This window comes from Dermacentor variabilis, chromosome 6, assembly GCF_050947875.1.
Source record: "Dermacentor variabilis isolate Ectoservices chromosome 6, ASM5094787v1, whole genome shotgun sequence".
Lineage (NCBI taxonomy): Eukaryota > Metazoa > Arthropoda > Arachnida > Ixodida > Ixodidae > Dermacentor > Dermacentor variabilis.
This window is the reverse complement of record NC_134573.1, coordinates 52167963-52186955: the sequence shown is the minus strand read 5'-3', so window position 1 is coordinate 52186955 and position 18993 is coordinate 52167963. Positions and strand designations below refer to the sequence as shown.

Here is an 18993-nt window from a genome sequence, read left to right as displayed (position 1 = left end):
TGGTCCCAACTGGTTCGCTACTCTTCGTGGTTTTCGTATCACACCTCTGCCGTGCCTCGTAGGTAGAACAACAGGATAGCTAGCATAAGCGTAGGGTCCCATCTGTTTATTCCAGTCGCGCATTCATACATAGCCACCCACTCTTCAACGTCGGCGCCATCGGTTTCTCAAAACGTTCCGGGATCCTTAGGTTGCACAACCACAACCGAAGGCGACAGTGACGTAGCTGGCCACGGTGACGTTGGAGGTGGCAACGACGTTGATCCCGCGTGCTCACCGTCAGTCATGGTGCGGACAGTGATGCGACGTCATTTGCGGAGCTCCGTTTCCAGCCGTGGTACCCCGTACCTATCACCAATATGGTACGGGGACGTTGAGAGTATAAGACTGTATATACAATTTATACACAAGCAGAGTCAATGGGGTTAAAATGGCTGATAAGTAACAGCACGCAGCAGCCAGTGTCTCTCGATCTTCTTCTTCCTCTCTTCAATCATCCTTCCACAACAATATTCACATTCAAAACTACTCTTAATCTTTCTCGGTTAAGGTCACGTATCATTTATTGCAATTCGTGCCGAGTGTTGTTGAAAAGGACAACCTCATATGCAAACCGAAGGCGGTTGAGATAGTATTCGTAGATTCTTAATCCTAATTCTTTCGGTATATAGCATCAGTTACATAATAGGCTACATTACTTTTAGCGATCGATAGAATATATATTCTATGGCATGCCATGGCGCTAGAGCCTATTCCCAACCCTTCCCTTTCCTCGTGGGAGGCCGCTCTTCGGGCCACTTGCTCGGATGACCAGCTCTGGCTGGCGGACCGTCCTTGCCTAGAGATGTCGGCCAGGGGGCTCCCTGATGTCTAGGGGCCCAACCACCTTTAAATAGATCCAATAAAGTTTTACCCATCCATCCATCCTATGGAATAATTGGCGTTGTAAAAGATTGAGCGCCTTGATAATACCTAACATAGCGTTTTGTGACGCTGTACTTATTTTGTTTCGTTTTATCTAGACTATGAAAAAAGCCTCTTGCACATTTAAAAACATTCGTGGCACCCCAACTTTCATATGGGACGGATTACTAGCGAAGATGTTTGACTACATACATGGGCTGCACACATTATGAAATCATCCATTTTTTATACGGCACCACATTATGCCGACACAGGCGCCGCTGCAGTGGCCGCACATCGCATGCATCTGCCGCAACTGCGACGGCAGCCGCGCTGTGGCATATGGCTCTGGCAGATGGTGTAACCCGCTGCGGTTATAACGTCATGTCCATTGGAGGCACCCTACGACGCACTTAACACGATAAGCACAGAAGCGCAGGCCACGTTGATAGCCGCCGTCGCCACACAATTTCGCCCTCTCAGTATTTGTCCAACAGGAGTTAGAACAAACAATAACCGCATGAAAGCCAACTTGCTGTGCCAAGTGCACTTTCTTATGTACAGGGTGTTCTTTTTTTTTGTGCTGCACCGAAATTTTTAAAGGTTGCCTAGGGCAGGTAGCACAAGTCAAACCCTTGATTCTAACCCATGATGATGATTGTAACCCTATGAGGCGGCCATTACTTCTACGAGAAATCAACATCTTCAATTGAATACTCAACGTAATTAGTCTAATTAACGTCTTTATTTATTACTTTACGCCACATATTTCAATCTGAGAATTATAGCCGCTGATTTCGCACGACGTATCATTTGGAAAGATTTCTTTGCACCGCACCAGTTGCGAGGTATTAATTTTCAAAGTCTCCAATGAAATGCAGTGATGGTACTTTTTAACGAAACAACTGTTTTATTCATTGAAGAACGAAACTAACTGGAAAACAAATGGTTCAATGCTTTAATCCATAACAAAACGTTTTGTTAAAAAAGTAACTGGAATGCCAATGCATTTCTCCGCAAAGTTCGGTGAGTTAATATGTCGGCATTGCTGTCATAATGAGAATTTGTTCGAAGTAGATCTGCCTTGCAAACTCCAGGGCGAGAGTTTGCAAATTGCATGTGGGATATAAGGTAAGCAGTAAAAACCTAATTAGTGAATATTGATATTTGTTACGCATTGAAGTTTCTTTTGCGCAAGTAATGTCGCCCTCTTAGACTAGACCCGCACATTAGCTAGAATGGTGGTATCTGCCACAGGCAACCTTTAAATTTTTTTTAAAGCATTCGTTGAAACACCCATTCGATTATTTCTGTGGAAAATTCTGTATTTTCGCGCTTTCTATATTCAAGCACTGGCGCTCAGTGTATCACATTGATATCCCTAGCTGGCTCACGTATTCACCGTGTAACGAACGAGATCACGATAAATAATATGCAGGGCGCTCCGCTGACCAGCCCCGACTTGACTCACCCACCTACACATGCTATGTCAGCATTCTCGTAAATAGTGTCATCACCACAATTATTTTCAAGTTCACATGCCTTCCAGTCTAGCCAGCGTTTCGTCACGCCATCGGGCAAAAGAAAGGATGCTATAGCACTTATAGCGCTATATTTAGAAAACATAGATACCCCGTTTGGTGGACGGTTTGGCAGCCGTCGACGTAGCGCAATTGGTAGGGCAACGCGCACGTAATCCGGCGGCTATTGGCAGGGTGTGGAAACTCACTATTCCTCCCTTGGGACATTCGGTCCCACGCCGATACGCGGCAGCAATGCCGCTTCCATCACTGGAGGATGCCGGATATTAAACTGAAAATAATTCACATACAAAACAACGCCCCCATGAAGTCAATGGGGAGGTCAGAGGCTAGTGGGAGAGGCGCGCCGCGCGAGGAGGAGGCCTGCCGCGAAACTTTTCCACTCCGCAAGCAAGCGGGCTGTGTTCGTGCTCTCTTGTTGGTCCGTTGGCCTTACGCTGACATTGGCCAACTCACCGAGTAGAACCTGCTCAATTCTGCAGGTGTTTGCGAAGCGCTTTTTTTCAGCTGCGTATGAGTTGGAAGCTTTTATTTCTTTTTAAAGCGCTGGGGCAGCGCTTGTGCACATCAATGCCAAGCAGTTATGATGAAAAGTATTTAAATAGCAAATCGTTTTTAACTACCATTGTTCGCAGGTAATATAATACATTCCTTGATTTCATGTAAGTAGTAACTTTGAAATTCCTGACTTGTGGTTAAGTATGCGGCTGCAGTTGAACCAGCCCACAGATATAGTGGGGGGTAGTATAATGAAAATAAGTTCCTGGGGCCATAAATCGTTAATGTTGTTCGTGTCTTGTGAAGTGGATCAACAAAAGCTGCCCATTTCTCAGTCAGCCAAAACTCAACACTATTAAAATCGAACATTTTTGTTTTTATTCACATATTCCGTACTGAAAAAGACAGACCTCCACGCAGTGCGAAATTGTCAATCTGCAGAAGAAATTTTTATTGACCCGTCAAACTTGCACATAATGAGTGAGCATACATTCCTGAAGATCCAAAGCAAAGCGACAATTAACCGTCAGGGGCTGGTTACAAGCAGCTTTACTACCACGCATGTTACGACGGTGACAGATTTTGTGGCTTACAGAAAGAAGAAATAGTGCAATAAATGTATTTCATTGACAGTATGAGAAGTAAGGATCCACAGAATTTTAAACTGGCTACATGCATCTGCATGAAGAGGAAGTAGAATTTACTTGCTCTGATATTTGAACTACCTGCCGAATGAGGGAGCATGTTACTTCAATAGCGCTTTCAAGCGCATATAATCTGCCTGTGGTCATACTTCCCGTAATATCTATATATAGAGAGAAAAGCACGGCGAATATTTTGATACAGCTGAAACGCAAGCAACCACCATTCTTAAAAAAATTGACTCGCCACCCCGATCGTGAGAAAGTGCGTGGCCAGCGAAGCGGTTCGAAAACTGCTCACATGACCTCAATGGGGATATGAAACCTTTTATTCTTCTGCGTAGTCTTAGCGCGTCACTTTTGTTGAGATTACGATTTGAACTCTTCAAATGCTCATCGTAATCATGCTTCTCTTCCGGAGTCTAAATTTTGCGTGGTCTACTAATAGCAGTCTTGCAATGAACTAAATGAGTTGCTCAGCACTTTTCTTTCATATATGAAGTTAGGTGAGGTCACTAACTGATTTGTATGCTGCTGTTGCCCCTTTCCCATAGCAGAAGCTTCAGCAACCATAATCTTTGCCGGCACGCACGCTGGAGAGAAGGAACATGCCTCGCTTTGCCCACAGGCGCCTTATAATCCATTATGTGGTTTCGACGCTTGTTTTGTGCTTTTTTATAGAAATGAATACTGAGCTGTGTGTTGTATGCCTGATTCCAAAGGAGATAGGGACTTTTCTTCGGTTAAATTTTTTTTCTGATGGACACGAAAATTTCTACCAACCAGAGGTTAATAGCTTCGCTGTAAAAAAAAACTAAATAGCACTCTTCATCGCAAGGGGGATTACAATTTCTTTTTAATTATCATTAACTTCTGTATACTTATGTTATTGGTATTATCAAATACATTTTGCCGGCAAAACAAGCTCATCAAGTTTCCCTGTCTTACATTTGTGATTTTCGTACTAGGGACGACAACCGAAGCCGATGACCAACCGCGATTCGACTTGTGATATTGGCGAGTGAGTGGCAAGGGTCAGCGGAGGTAAGCTCGACGGACGCACGAAGACAATCACTTCCCGTGCTTCGACCGATTTACTGTTTACAAAAAAGGAAATAAAAACATAAGTTAGGATGTCCAGCAACCGCTTGGAGCGCTCATGTTCCTTGAAACCAAAACTAGAACTCGCCTTTCATGGATTGCTATGAGTTCCGCTGTTCACTTTCATTTCCCTTTCTTTATTATGTTCTGCATTTCAGTCTCAACTACAGCTAGTTTACTCGATGCTATTCTTGGCCTAATTACTTGCCGGCTTCTATATAAATAAAATTTTATATAAATAAATCAATAAGTATAACAATTGATGGCGGTCTGCTACGGACTACCGCTGCTGCCATTAGTAGTACTTCACTTATAGAAGACGCATGCTGTTTCCGGTGAGCTACAGAATATATGAACACGTGTACTTGTCTTTACCGGGCGACGCGTTTCACCGCCTAACAAATGTTGTCGCATGATGCAGGACGCGCCTGCATGTATCGGAAGTTTCTGGAATGTTATCGATGGTTCCATCCGCTGTCTCTGACCGAAACTTGTGAAAACTGATTGCATGCGTGCGCGACGCGAATAATGTAGAACTTTGTGGAAGACACACGGGTCTTAGCGATTAGTCTGGAAAGTTCGACGATTGATGTATAAAAGCCGACACGCATGACCCGTTGATCAGATTTTCGACGATCAACGACTGTGTTCACCGCTCTCGTTGTGCTTTAAGGGTAGCCTGTTTTGTGGGCACAGGTTAGCCCAATAAATCTAGTTTTGCCTTTCACAGTATTGCTGCTGTATTCTTTGACGTCACGACCACGTGACAATATTGCATTGCCATGAACGTTTTTAAAGTTTAAATCAATTGTCCGGCTAATTCAGCAGCTCGCTGAGGTGCGACGAAATGTTAACACATTTCTCTGGCAATTAGTGCTAAATTTCCACTGGATTTTTTCTTTCTTCCATTCTTTTCACGTTCTTTTACCGATTGGCATTGTGTGGAGATCGGCAATCCTGAATGCGTAATTAGTTAAAGGCGTATTAAATTGTTGATGAATATTTCTGAACACAAAGAACTCAGGCAGAATAAAGGTTAAAGTGTCTTTAAATAACAAAGTCATAGCTTTTGAAATATAAATGTATTGCAAGAACGATGTAGCAACATGCATTTCTTGACTGTAATCGGTGGAAGAAAACATTTCTCATCCAGTTTAACGATGTTCTTTCAAAACTAGTTTGCATTTTTATATCCTGTTTATTGACACTTGCATGTATTCCTATTCATAATGAGACGTTCTGCGAAGTGAGGAGATTTAAACAATAAATAAATGAACTAAGGAACAGAAACTAAGGAACAGAACAGCTTGTCACCAGATGCACGCATAGTGTTGCTTTTGCAGAAGGATAGAAGTGTTACAGTCGAGCATCGTAGATTGCATTAAACAGATACAAACAAGGTCAGGCTGGCGAAATAGATAAGTGAAACCAGTTCAGATATACGTTGCCTAAAGTTTGCCGTCCCTAATGAAAGACTATATATAATTGCACAGACCTTACCACATAGATGGATGAAAACAACTTTATTTTAAATCAGGCAATGTTTAACGACACGGGACCAGGTATCCCTTGAGGGGGCTTCGAGACCTTGCCTCGTCACCGCCTCTCGGGCCTGCTGGACAGCTCACTCTTGCGTCTCGAAGTTGGAGCTGCGCAGAGCGATAGCCCACTTCGATGTAAGAGCCTCCGGAGCTACTGCCATTGTAGTTGATATAACACGACACTCCAACAACATGTGTGAGAGCGTCGCTCTAGTTTCCAGACATTATTTGCAAAGAGCATTCGGGTATTGTGCGGGGAAAATGTGCCGCAATCGCACCGGACTCGGGAAGTTGGGGACTATCTGCAGTTGTCGCCAGACGACTGCCTGGGGACGTTTCAGTTTGGGGTGGAAGGGGGGGTTGCAATAACCATTTGCCTAGCTGGTAGCGTTTCGTGATGCCATTGTATCTGACCAAGCGTTCTCTCGTGATTTGAACCAGGAGTTCCAGACTCGAAGAAGCAGTCTCCGATTTTGCGCGGCGGGTCCGTTGTCGCGTAGAGCGGTGTGCTACCTCGTTCAACTTAGGGGGCCCTGGTCGGTGGGGGTGGCAACGTGCGCGGGCAATCACACGATCGCGGTACTATCGAAGTGCTGTCGACCAGCTTTCCTTAGGATTTGGAGAGTATTCCTGTATTCTTTCAGAAAAGTCTGTCCCCGAACCACAACTGCACCTATTCTAAGGAAGAATCATTGGGAACAGTCCTTACACCTGTCATTCTCTCTCCCTAGAAACTGAAAGAAGCGTTTTTATCTATTGTACATTTGAATAAAGCGTATATTTATCAACTTGGAAAATTGAATTATGGAAATAAATTAGAATTGAATAGCAAGGACTCTTGCACTCGTATTATTATACCACCATATATATTATTGCCTAGGTTTCTTTTTCAAAGCCTCCACAAGAGAACCACGTAAACGAGAACCTATCGGAAATAACTTCATTGGCTGTTTTTGTGCGCCCTCTATTGCATTTGCAATTACACTTATGCTGAGTCATATTTATTTACCTACCTAATGGCGCTTAAAATTATACCAGCAATTTAACATACGATTGAACAATATGCCATTTTAAGCTGTGCCATATGTGAAAGGTTCGTTTAAGCTATGCGCAAAACCCGGTAGGGCATCCTGATTTATGTTTGAACGTTTCTTTTGCAAGTGAGGCGCTTCTGGATTGGAAGAGGCTAAGTGAGTTTTCTCGTAAGAATGCAGGACCATTTTTCTTTTCAAAGAAACACCTCGGATAGCGGGGAAGGAAGTGCCACACATCAAATTTCCCTTTCTACGACATAACAAATTTACCGCTTTATTATAGCGACATGTGCTATTCATAACAGAGATAATGCCACTCGAGCAAAGCAAATGCTATAAAAGTCCGGCAGGCTAACTCTGCCAAGAAGGTGGTCACAACCAACAGCATTCCAACAAAGATTCTGAATAAAAAGCTGGTAATACTTACCGTGACAAGAATGTACACTACGCAGGCGGTAAGCGAAATGGCTAAATGAAACCGCATCCGAATATACTGAAAAATAATAAAATAATGCCGAAGTTAATAAAAAAGCGCGTGTGCAGTGCAGTTGTGTAATTAGGTTGTTTACACAGAACAATATTTTCAGCAATATTTGCAATATTGTACATGTATTCTAAAGCACTAGATTTGGGAAAGTTGATCAAAAGGAACAATGAATACCTGTATATCGCGTGAACTGGCGTAAAAACTGTGAGTTATCTCAAGTATTACCTGGTGTAAATAAATGTAGAAACTAAGTCAGTGCTCGTGTTTTTAACTTACTAGCATCAGTAGGAGTAGAAGGAAACGTTTATGTATATCAGAATATTGTGATTTCAGTTCATTGAGTTCAGTGACCTCTGCTGTTTAGGAGACAGACAACCTTTGTAGCATAGTACCTGCTGAAGGATATATCGTGCCTCGCCTTGAGAGGAACAAGCACTGCCTCTCTATCAACAAGGGTGTATATATTTATTGCTCCATACTACGCCACAAAAAATGAATTTTGGCTTCTCCGAACAGCAAAAGCATGACAACAGACAGGATGATCTATATATGTCCTATGTGATTAGTCTCAACCACCTATCAATCAATCAATCAATCAATCAATCAATCAATCAATCAATCAATCAATCAATCAATCAATCAATCAATCAATTTTTATTGTTATGTAAAATATACAGATAGAGTTACCCAGAAGGAGGTCCCATAGTTAAAACTGCCATATGTCTATGTATGCCAATGTCATACGTCAACACACATATGTCAATATTATCGAGTGAGGAAGGTCCATGAAGTTTTAAATTTAGCGATGATATCTCTAAATACGCTTCCTGGCTCTTTTATTTCCCCACGAGCTATAGAACTGCAAGACGATACCTCTCCTTACTGGTTGACTGACAAGCACTTGCTCGCGGAAACGTCCCGGATGTGCCTAAATATTTGGTATTTATTTCTAATTGCAAGTTATTGCAGTGAATTACAAGCAATTTCTAAGTTACAAGCAATCAGCGAGAAATATGTTTTGGCTGTTTAAAAAACGATAGAAACAAATATATGAACTTAAAAGACATATAAAACCACTTCCGCAGTGTGAGTCCTTTGATTGAAGCAATTTTTTTATTTAGCAAGGACCCACAAATTAACTAATTAATGATCCATTCATGTTAGTAGAATAAAGTAAAATTAGCCATGGTAGTTTGAGGTGCCACTATCGGGCATAAGATTCCACACAATTCACTAAAAATAGCGATTTATGTAATCCTCAAAAAATGTCCTCTTGATTTTGTAATGAGGAGAGCTCCTCTAGTGAGTCGCAATTTAATACAGCGCTGAATAATCAGCCACGTGAATGTAAGCTGAAAAATTGACAGAAACGGTAGTTGTACCTCACATGATGACTGCATAACCAAGGCGCTGGATACGAGCATCGAACACATCAGTTATGCAAAAGTTGCGAGTCGACTTACCTGAAAAACAGAGGTTACGCGTAGTCCATACAACACTGGCAGGAACATATGCGAGGCCACAGGTGCAGCCGGTATCGTCAGCAGACGAGACCATATGAAGTGAAAGCCGTAGGCATAGAAATGACCCGTCAAAGCGACTAAAGATGTCGAAGATATCAGGCTTGCCGCGACAGATGCAGCGAGCGGAAAAACACGTAAGGAGCGGCTTCCGAGGAAAACTTCCGCCGTTGTCTGCGCCCTACTTGTCTTGCCACGCAGTGAAATGTAGGCACCCAGATAAAGGTTGAGTGCCATTAATATTCCGAAAACGATGTACTCGGCCAGAAGTGCCATGACTTCTAGAGGTAGCTGTTACACTCTCGATGCCTCGCTTCCTTTGTGACTAATGTGCGCAATCGCACAGGGTTCTTTCAAAGTGAAACATCGCAGAGGTTGTCTTTTGTACGGTAAATGAAGCAAAAGCTGCCTTGTTGCCTCTAATATTAGTTTTATATCATGTGGCACACGTAGTCTGCGAATGGCTAGCACTGAGTATGACGTTCTTTAGAAGAGAACGTTGCAATAGAGGTAAGCTTTAGAGAACTTAAACTGCTGCGTGAAATCTGCTTTGCGTCAAAAATGAACGTCGGGGGATATTTGTCCAACCAGTGAATATGGCTGTTTTTAGCGCAGCTCTTCTTTCAACAAAACAAATGCTGCAGATTAACATGTGGTGAACCATATTTTCAAGCTTCCGCTAGCGTTCATGAAAATAAAGAATCTAGTCCAACTCACAGTGCGCGTTTTCGATTACAGCTGTTAGACACCAGAAAATATATCTCATTGCATGAAAAGAAAGAAAACAAGTCTATTTCCCAACATTTGCAGGCACCTGCAGTCTATTTCGCAGGTCATGTGGGCAGGCGAAAGCGAGCGGTACTCATGGAGGTGGGAAAAACACTTGCGTAAGCAGTGCATCAGGCTTTGCACTGCCAGCAACCATATAACAGTACCTTGCCCATAGGTCTCATTTTTGGTGATGTAACTTCCCTGCATCGTGGCACTAGAGCATCCTCCACGAATGATTGCTTACGACTAGGAATTCGGCTGAAACACCCTAATAGCTGTAATTAAAGACCTCTTGATTTGTTTTACGGTATATGTTTATAATTGCATAGTTTTTCTCGCTGGTTGTGAACTGTTACAAATAAAGCCAAAGATAATTCTGCAAAAGACGGCAGCACGATGTCTCGTTTTGTAAATTAGAAAATTAAATTTACGACGTTATAATCGGTTGTTGCCTTTTGCCATGTATTTTCTGTAGAATTTGCTGATTTAATTCGCGCCCTCAACCAACCATGCTGGTGAAATACTAATTGCATCAAGTTGTTAAACGTACTGGCGACCAAAAAAATAGAATGGTGAAGATTTCAGCCTCTACGGTTGAAAAGTACCGCCGCATCGCTGGCTGAAGCGAAGTAATGCCCATGCATTCCCTCTCAAGAGAAGACCACCTTTTCTCATACTGACATCTCAGTGTTTGCTGCCAATAACAAGTCTGGGCCGCAGTACGCTCTTCACGCATGCGTCCTTTGTCTCTCACTTTGCTTTCTTCTCTCCTTTCTTTTACATATATTTCCGAGTTGGAAATACACGCCGTTCTTTTGATGCCTGCGATACCGGTCTCAGCTTCATCTCGTAGCTGCCAGCTTAGTCCAGTAGGACGTAACAGTGGCGGCGAAGATGCTGCTGTTGAACACAAGAAAATGTCCACGCAGGACTGCCCGGCACAACTTGAACCCACCGCCGCTATGGCCCACAGGCTACCGGAATTCGAAGACTAAATTGTGGCAGGCGTTCTTGATCAAAATTGAGGCTTATCTTGAAGTGAATGCTATAAAGGATGATGTAAAAAGGAGCCCTGTTGGTAGTTGTGGTCGGAACAAATAGAAATTTGGAGCGGTAAAGTAATGCCGCAGAAGCGTAACGTCCTGACCTACGAAGAAGTTGTGCAGACTTTTAACAGCTACTACGACCCCATGCCAAATAATATTTCTGGAAGCTACAAGTTCTTTCATTTCTGCCAGCAAGAAGGAAAATCGGTACTTGTATTTGTTGTGACTATGCGGCAGATGGCGCAGAATTTCAATACTGGAGAGAATGAGTAGAGACCGTGTTGTGTGCGGTGTCAGGTCTAACAATATGACGAAGCAGCTGCTAGCAAAGAAAGATCTTAATTTACAAGAAGTCAAGGCTCTTGTGCTTGCCGCCGAGAGCGTTGAGCGCAACTCGCTAGGAATCGCTGCGAACACGGAACAGTCGAGATTACTTCAATTGACATATCAACATCAGTAGCGCGCGAAGTCGCCTAGCGTGCCACAATACAAATGTTGTTGGAAACCTGGTCTCACGAAAGAGCTTTTTCGACTAATCATAAGTAGGTGCTTCAAATGTGCACTGCTAGGGCATTTGGCCAGGATGTATGCAGTAAACGAAAAAAAACATAAAACAAGCAGAATGCTTACAGTAACGGCACAAGCAGTAGAAACCGAAGATAGTGTTAGCAGCGCATCCCAACTCTAGTCATTGGCAATCAAGCGCACCCGCATGCCACTTATCAGAAAATCATTCGCGTGGGATGGCATCGAAGTGATGGTGGATGCCGATACTGGGTCCCCTGCTTGCGTCAATCCTAATAGCACTTACGAGACATGCTGCCGTCAATGGCCGCAGCCACAAAGGTCGTAGTTGCAGTTTTAATGCTATCTCGGAAGCTTTCTGGTCCTCACTGTACTGATAATGCCGGTTTCATACGATGGTACAACAGTACAATGTAGTCAGACCATGTCGGCCTGCAGTGACCCTAGTTTGTGCGGTCCAGACCTGCTGCTAAAATTAGCAGACGAACGTATTCAGGTGCTGAACGTGTACCTGCAGTGTTAAGTGGCAAGCCAAGCCATGACGGAGGTACCGAAACTACTTTAACAAAAGCCGGACCTTATTCAGGGTACTAGAATCATCAAAGGTCCGCCAGCCGACTGCACATCAAGGCCGGATCAAGTGTTAAGTTCTTCAAGCCAAGAAAAATGTATTTTGCACTTCGCGAAAAAGTGACAAAGGAGCTTGACAGATTAGTCTTGGCAGGCATAATATCTCCGGTGTCTCATCCCGAATGGGCAACGCCCATTGTTGCAATTTTTAAAAAGAACGGAATGGTCCACAGTTGTGGTGACTTCAAGGTCACACTAAAGCCAGTGTATGATGTCGAACAGTACCCCTTGACTGTCATAGACTATATTTCGCAAACTTATGCGGAGGAAAGAAATTCATCAGTTTAGACCTTCGCGAAGCTTACAATCAGGTAAAATTGGCTTAAGACTCGCAGAAATTAGCAGTGATAACAATGCAAAAAGGGTTGTTCTGCTACAACCGATTGCCATTTAGCATCGCGTGAGCTCCGGGAATACTCCAACGGAAAACTCATTCGATGCTGCAATACCTCAAAGAAACCCAGACATTTTTTGATGTACGGATAGCTGAGAGAAGCAACGCTCAAAATGTACATCTGCAAGCTGTGTAACAGCGTTTCCGTGAAAACGACATCAATCTTTGTTCTGAGAAAAACAAGTTTTGTGAATCATGAGTGACGGATCTTGGCCATCGCACTGATGTCGAAGGACTGCACCCACTAGAGAAGTAACGTTTACACAAAAAGACTGGCTTCTTTGCCAAAAATGTTACCATGCTGGAATCCTTTTTGGGAAAAGTTACTTGCTACAATACATTTTTGCCGAATCTATACAATATGCTTCCACCTTTTTAAAGACTTCGTGAAGAAGGTGCGAAATGGACTTGGCGAGCAAAAGAAGACGCGGAATTAAAGAATGTAAAAAGAAACTATTTTCTGCTCGGCTACCATGCTAGTGCACTTCGATCCTCAACTAGAGTTACTGTCGGTATGCAACGATTCGCCTTATGGCGCCGTTCCCACCGTTTCTCACAATATAAACGGTGAAGACAGGCCCATTGGTTTCAGGTCGCGAACGTTCACCTCAGCTGAAATAATGTGTTCCCCATTTCAGCGAGACGCATTAGCCCTAGTGTTTGGAGTGGCATGATTCGGTGACTACCTCTTGGGACCTGAAAAAACGTCCGTGACGGATCAACGTCCGCGGTTGGGTCTTCTCAGATCGGACAGTCAAGTTTGGGTCATGTTGCTGCCCGAATTCATTGATGGGCGCTTTTGCTCGGGGCGTACAAATACAAGCTTATCTGTAAACCTACCTGCCGTACTCTTGTTAATCTGGCATGCTTTAAGCCGCTTGCTTTCTTGGTTGGAGCAGCAGGAATCAGAAACAGATGTGTCAGAAAGGGTGCTTCTCATGGACCAATGGGAACAGCCAGCGGTTTCCTGCGAAGACTTACAAGCACTCACAGCAGCTGATGGTAGTTTGCAAGGGATATGCAGGTACCTGACTGAAGAATGTCCTCTCTCGTTAAAAGGACAGCCTAGGATTGGTGGAACAATGAAAAGGGCGAAATGAGTTGTCCGCGGAGAAGAGGTTGTTGTTCTGGGGCCATCGTGTGTTGATAACAAGGGCGGTGCGTCAGGTGCTGAACATGCTGAGGTGTGGTGAAGATGCTACACGGGTCTCACAAGGAGGCATCCACAATGAAGGCGAGGGCTAGTTTTTGGTGGCTCGATTGAGATCAAGACTTCAGATTCATGGAATCGCTTCAGACCGTCTACACTAATCGCAAGCTTTGCCCAAGCCTCCTTCACGGAACCCTGTGAGTTTCCCGATTTTGCGTGAGAAATGGGCACGCTTGCTTGCAGATTAAGGAGACTCTATCGGAAACAAGCTGCTGTTATTAATTGTTGATGCACACAGCAACTGAATAGAAGCAATTCCATTATCTCGTGCGACACCTAATGTCACTGCAGAATCTCTGCGAACCTTCTTCAGCCGGTTTTAATTAGTCCCCATAATAGATACGGAAATTGCGCTGCCCTTTACGGGGCTGTAGTTTCTCAATTTGCACAGAAAAACGGAATTGAGCATGTGCATACACCACCTTACCACAATCAAAGGAACGGGCTGGCAAAACGTGCCCTGAGATCTATCAACGATGGATTGAAGAGAAAGTCTCGAGTAGAGCTAGAAACTGCTGCGGTCAGAATTCTTTGTAACTACACAAATTCACCATAGACTTTCGTGTTGTCGCCATACGAACTTGTTCTAGGCTACCGGCTAGGTACTAGACGGGATATGGGTTTTCCTCCCAAGAGCCAGGAAATGCCGACCAACCCAGCGGCGTATTCCGTCAGTTGGTGCTTCGCCCATGGCCAGGTCTACGTGCGCAACTACGGCGTAGGAGAAAAATGGACCCCGGCAAGCTTAAATCGACGAGTGGAGCCCGCCTCGTGACTGTGGAGACTGAGGATGGCGTCAGTCGATGTCATGTCGACCAGATGCGACAATTTGCGCCGAACACAGACGCAAACAGAGAAATCTACGCAGTATAGTTAATATCCACAAAAAGCAGGGCACAGATTGTTCATACGAACTTACATGGCAGGCAGATACATTGCAGATTTTTACGGTAATGATAACGTTAACACAAGTGGTATACAAAATTTGGTCTCCAAAGTCAAGCGGGGCATGAACTTTTCAGCAAAAATGTGTTTCTCAAGTTGGCTCTCAGTTATTCACTGGTTCAAAATGTAGCAGTGCAGATGTGTAAATCACTTATATCTACCAAACCTAGCCTATGCATGCGTACCGATCCTACTCACCAGTTACAAAGGTGAGACTTGAGCCAAATATTGACAGAGCACTTTTGCTTAGCTGAAATTGCAGAAAATAAAACAGGCAAATCAGAGAACTCAACTTTCTCTTGGTAAAATAAGTGCTTTGTTTAGAGTACACCGAATATGTTAACCTTATACTCTCACAAGCACACATTTAAGCCTTGTTGTGCATCAACGAATGAATGCCATGAATAACTTTCTAAGAAGCATAACCAGGAATCATGGCCACACGTTCAGTTTTCTTTTTCGCCACCACGTAACCTATTGACCTTAATGTTTTGGAATTCATGTCAGGACGGATGCCATGACACACAACTAAAGAAAAATCATTAAGAAGAAGTGCGTCCTGAGACTGCCGCGTCATCTGCGCACTTGGAAACGAGCACGCTTATGTGCCAGCCTTATCTTGAAGACGTCCTGCTACTTGCTCGACTGGCAGTGAATCGACGATCTTGCTTGACACATTGCGAGACAGCTCGTCAGCATTACGGATGAGATGTCAGGCCGAGATAACGGCTCCCTCAAAGCTTCCTGTTGTATTTCCTTTCTTTATTGTTTTTTTCTTGAAATTTGTGCACCACACCGACTTCCGGCTTACGTATCGTCAGCGTTATGTATCGTGGGTTTGCTATAGAACCGGTGGGACGCATTAGGAGGAAGCTTAAGCTGCGGCCTATCTTCGATGCCGGCGGCTCCAATACATGTAAAACCCATAAATGATTTTTACGAGAAAACCGCTCAGTTGATCTGAATGAGAATTTTACATTTAAGAGAGAATGGTAAATCACCGTGTTTGCTGCAATTACAATTTCTACTTAAGCCATGGCATAATTGATAGGAATTGCCGGAATTCTGCAAATCTGTAAAAATGTGTAGAAGTACGAAGTTTACAAATCTGTATGTTAGCACCAAAAACTATTGTGGCATCTCTATAAACTGCATCCCTTGTATCTTCTTAATCGGACAAACTTATTTATGTATTTATATATTTATTTATTTATTTATTTATTCATTTATTTATACATACTGCAGCGCAATTTGCGCTACAGCAAGACTGGGTTGAGAAAAGGCACAGAAAATGCATTGGAGTATACAGCTGTAAACACTAGTGAACACCTTTACAAAAGAGCACAGATGAAAGGAAAATAAACAAGAAGTTATACAAATGCTGCCGGGCATGGGTGAGCACGATTATGCATCAAGGTTGGTGGTTGCGAAAATTGAGGATGAGCACGAGCGAATGGACCCAGGTAATGAATTCCAATCTTCAACTGAGCTGGGAGAAAAGCTGAATTTGAACATGTTAGTACGTGCACAATAGGGTCTCAAATTGAGGTCATGATGCCTTCTCGTTGCTGATGCTGGCACGAAGTTAATGTAATTATCGTTCGAGAGCATAACTATTGAATTGACAATGCAATAGAAGAATTTTAATGATTCGGCACGGCGTCGAGAAGGGAGCATGTTTAGGTTTAAGGAAGAAAGTGTTGAAGAGGGCGAAAAGTCACGATCGTAACGATGAGATATAAATCACACACCTTTTTTCTGTATTGCTTCTAGCTTATTAATCTCTAGCTGCTTATGCGGACTCCAAACTGCAGATGCATCATCAAGAACAGGGCGGATTAGAGATTTATACATTAGTAACTTTGTGTCTTTAGGAGATCGGGTTAGCGTTCGCCTCAAGTAACCTAATTTTTTAGTGCTTTACTGCATATGTAATCAATGTGTTTAGACCACGACCTGTTATGCGTAAAAATGACGCCAAGATACTTATACTCACAAACCTTATCTACAGCACGGCCATTGAACGAGTAACAAAAAAGGGAGGGGGAAGGCATCAGAGCGGTTTTATTGAAATTGATGTTCATTTGCCAAGAGTTATACCAATCTCAAAACCTAGAAAACGACTCTTGAAGTCGATATTGATTATTAGAAGAGTTAATCACTTCATATAGAACGCAGTCATCAGCATAAAGACGGATGTTAGAAGAGAAGTGAAGTTGCAAATCGTTTATATATAATAAAAAAAGAAGCGGCCCAAGGACGGAGCCTTGGGGCACACCTGATGTCACATCAACAATAGCGGAGTCAGTCGAACTGTAAGAGACGAACTGGGACCGAAATGAGAGAAAGTTTAAAATCCACTTAACTAAATGAGAATTATTCAGTACAGCATTAAGTTTAGCAATAAGTTTAGAATGTAAAGCGGTGTCTAATGCCTTCGAGAAATCTACAAAAATGGCATCAACCTGGTTGCCTACATCTAGGTTAAATGAAATGTCATGCGTGAACTCACCTAGCTGCATTAACGTGCTAAAACCGCGCCTAAACCCATGTTGCATGTTAGACAGTAAATGATTTGATTCCATAAAGAGCGTAATGTGCTTATGAATGATTTGTTCCAGCATTTTGCATGACTGTGACGTCAGTGAAATTGGCATGTAGTTCGACAAACACTGCTTATCTCCAGATTTGGATAACTTCCATGAAGAAGGTAAGAAGGTACAGTAGCGGATGATAACGACTTTCTGAGTATGACTGACAGATATTTCTATGACCACAACGAATAACGAACAAGGAACGCGTTGTGTATCCTATCCGGACCAGTGCATTTCTTAACATCCAGCTTCAACATAAGGTTGAGGATGCCTTCGCACTTTTTCTCAACGTCGCTGATTGCTTCAGAAGAAACTATATTGGTAAATGTCGGGATAAAGTTCTTATCGGAAACAAACACGAACGGGAAGTACTAGTTGAAAGCATCAGATATCACCGCCGGGTCGTTGATGACATCATTATCTATTCTGAAAGAAGTGGATGAAGCATTGCCAGGCAAAATGGAAGACCAAAATTTTCGTGGGTTAGTTCTAAACAAATTGTGCAGGCGAACGTGAAAAAAGAATTCCTTGGCCTTTTGCAACTTAAGATTGAGTTCTTTCTTTGCCTTGACAAATCTATCCAACGCCAAGGGATCCCTGCCTCTTCTGGAACGCCTTGACCTTCGAACGCGATGGGACAAATGCAATATATCACGAGTGATCCATGTAATGTTAGAATTTCTTTTCTTAGTTTTAATGGGCACAAACTTACAATACATGGCTTGACAAGACGCTCAAAGTAATTAGCAAGGCAGTTGACGTCCTGGGTATCTGAACGTGCACTAAACGTATCGAAATGATCAGATAAGACATCAGTAATTGTGTTGCCGTCAGAACGAGTGAAATGAGGGAAACTAGTAAAGGTGTAGAGGGATTTAGAAAGTGCACAAGAGTGTTACAGTAAAACGCCTTTATGGACTGAAATACTATCAATTTCCTCGAAAGAATAGTCACGTTCAGCTAGGTTAGCGGTTAGAAAAATTATGTCAAGGACGGAATTTAACCTGGTTGCACTAGGAAGAATCTGGGTGAGACCAAAGGGCAAGGAAATGTTTGTTAGTTCCCTACAATTAGCTGTGTCGTGACCGACAGCAGACAGTGATCGCCAGTGGACGCCAGGGTGTTGAAGTCACACTTACAGATAAAACTCGACGAAACCATGATAATCTCGTTCATGGAATTTGCGACAGCATAAAGGACACCGAGAGTAGAGCCGAGGGGGGGGGGGCACGATATAAGACACTAATCGCAATACACTGATTATGTACGTAAATTTTACACCACACGGATTCTGTTTCTGGAGGAGAAGGCAAGACTGAGAATCGTAGATCCGACTGGATAAGCAGTGCCACGCCACCACCAGTACCACAATTTCTGTCTAAGCGTACGGCAACAAAACCGGGTCTGCACAATACCATTGTGCAGCCAAGTCTCTATAATGCCGACAACATGGGGGGAGTGAACAGATGTAAGGGACAATAAATCGGGAAACTATTTACCAGTAATACGAGCGTTTGTATTCAAGACAACATGGTTCTCGAAACGGCCAGGATGAATTCAGGAAGTGGATGGAACGGAAGTCAAATGGCTAAGCTCAGAAGAAACACGTTCA

General features: G+C 43.2%; 1 protein-coding gene across 1 annotated transcript in view; it reads right to left on the bottom strand.

Annotated features, from left to right (window-relative positions):
• LOC142586132 (putative sodium-dependent multivitamin transporter) overlaps positions 1–9822 on the bottom strand; it is a 55530-nt gene extending 45708 nt beyond the window's left edge. The window contains exons 1-2 of the mRNA XM_075697384.1: positions 9210–9822; positions 7687–7752 (exon numbers count right to left, since the gene is read on the bottom strand). Of these exons, the coding sequence (XP_075553499.1) occupies positions 7687–7752; positions 9210–9542 (399 nt within the window). The 5' untranslated portion in view covers positions 9543–9822. The remainder of the gene's footprint in view (positions 1–7686; positions 7753–9209) is intronic.
• Positions 9823–18993: the final 9171 nt, after the last annotated feature.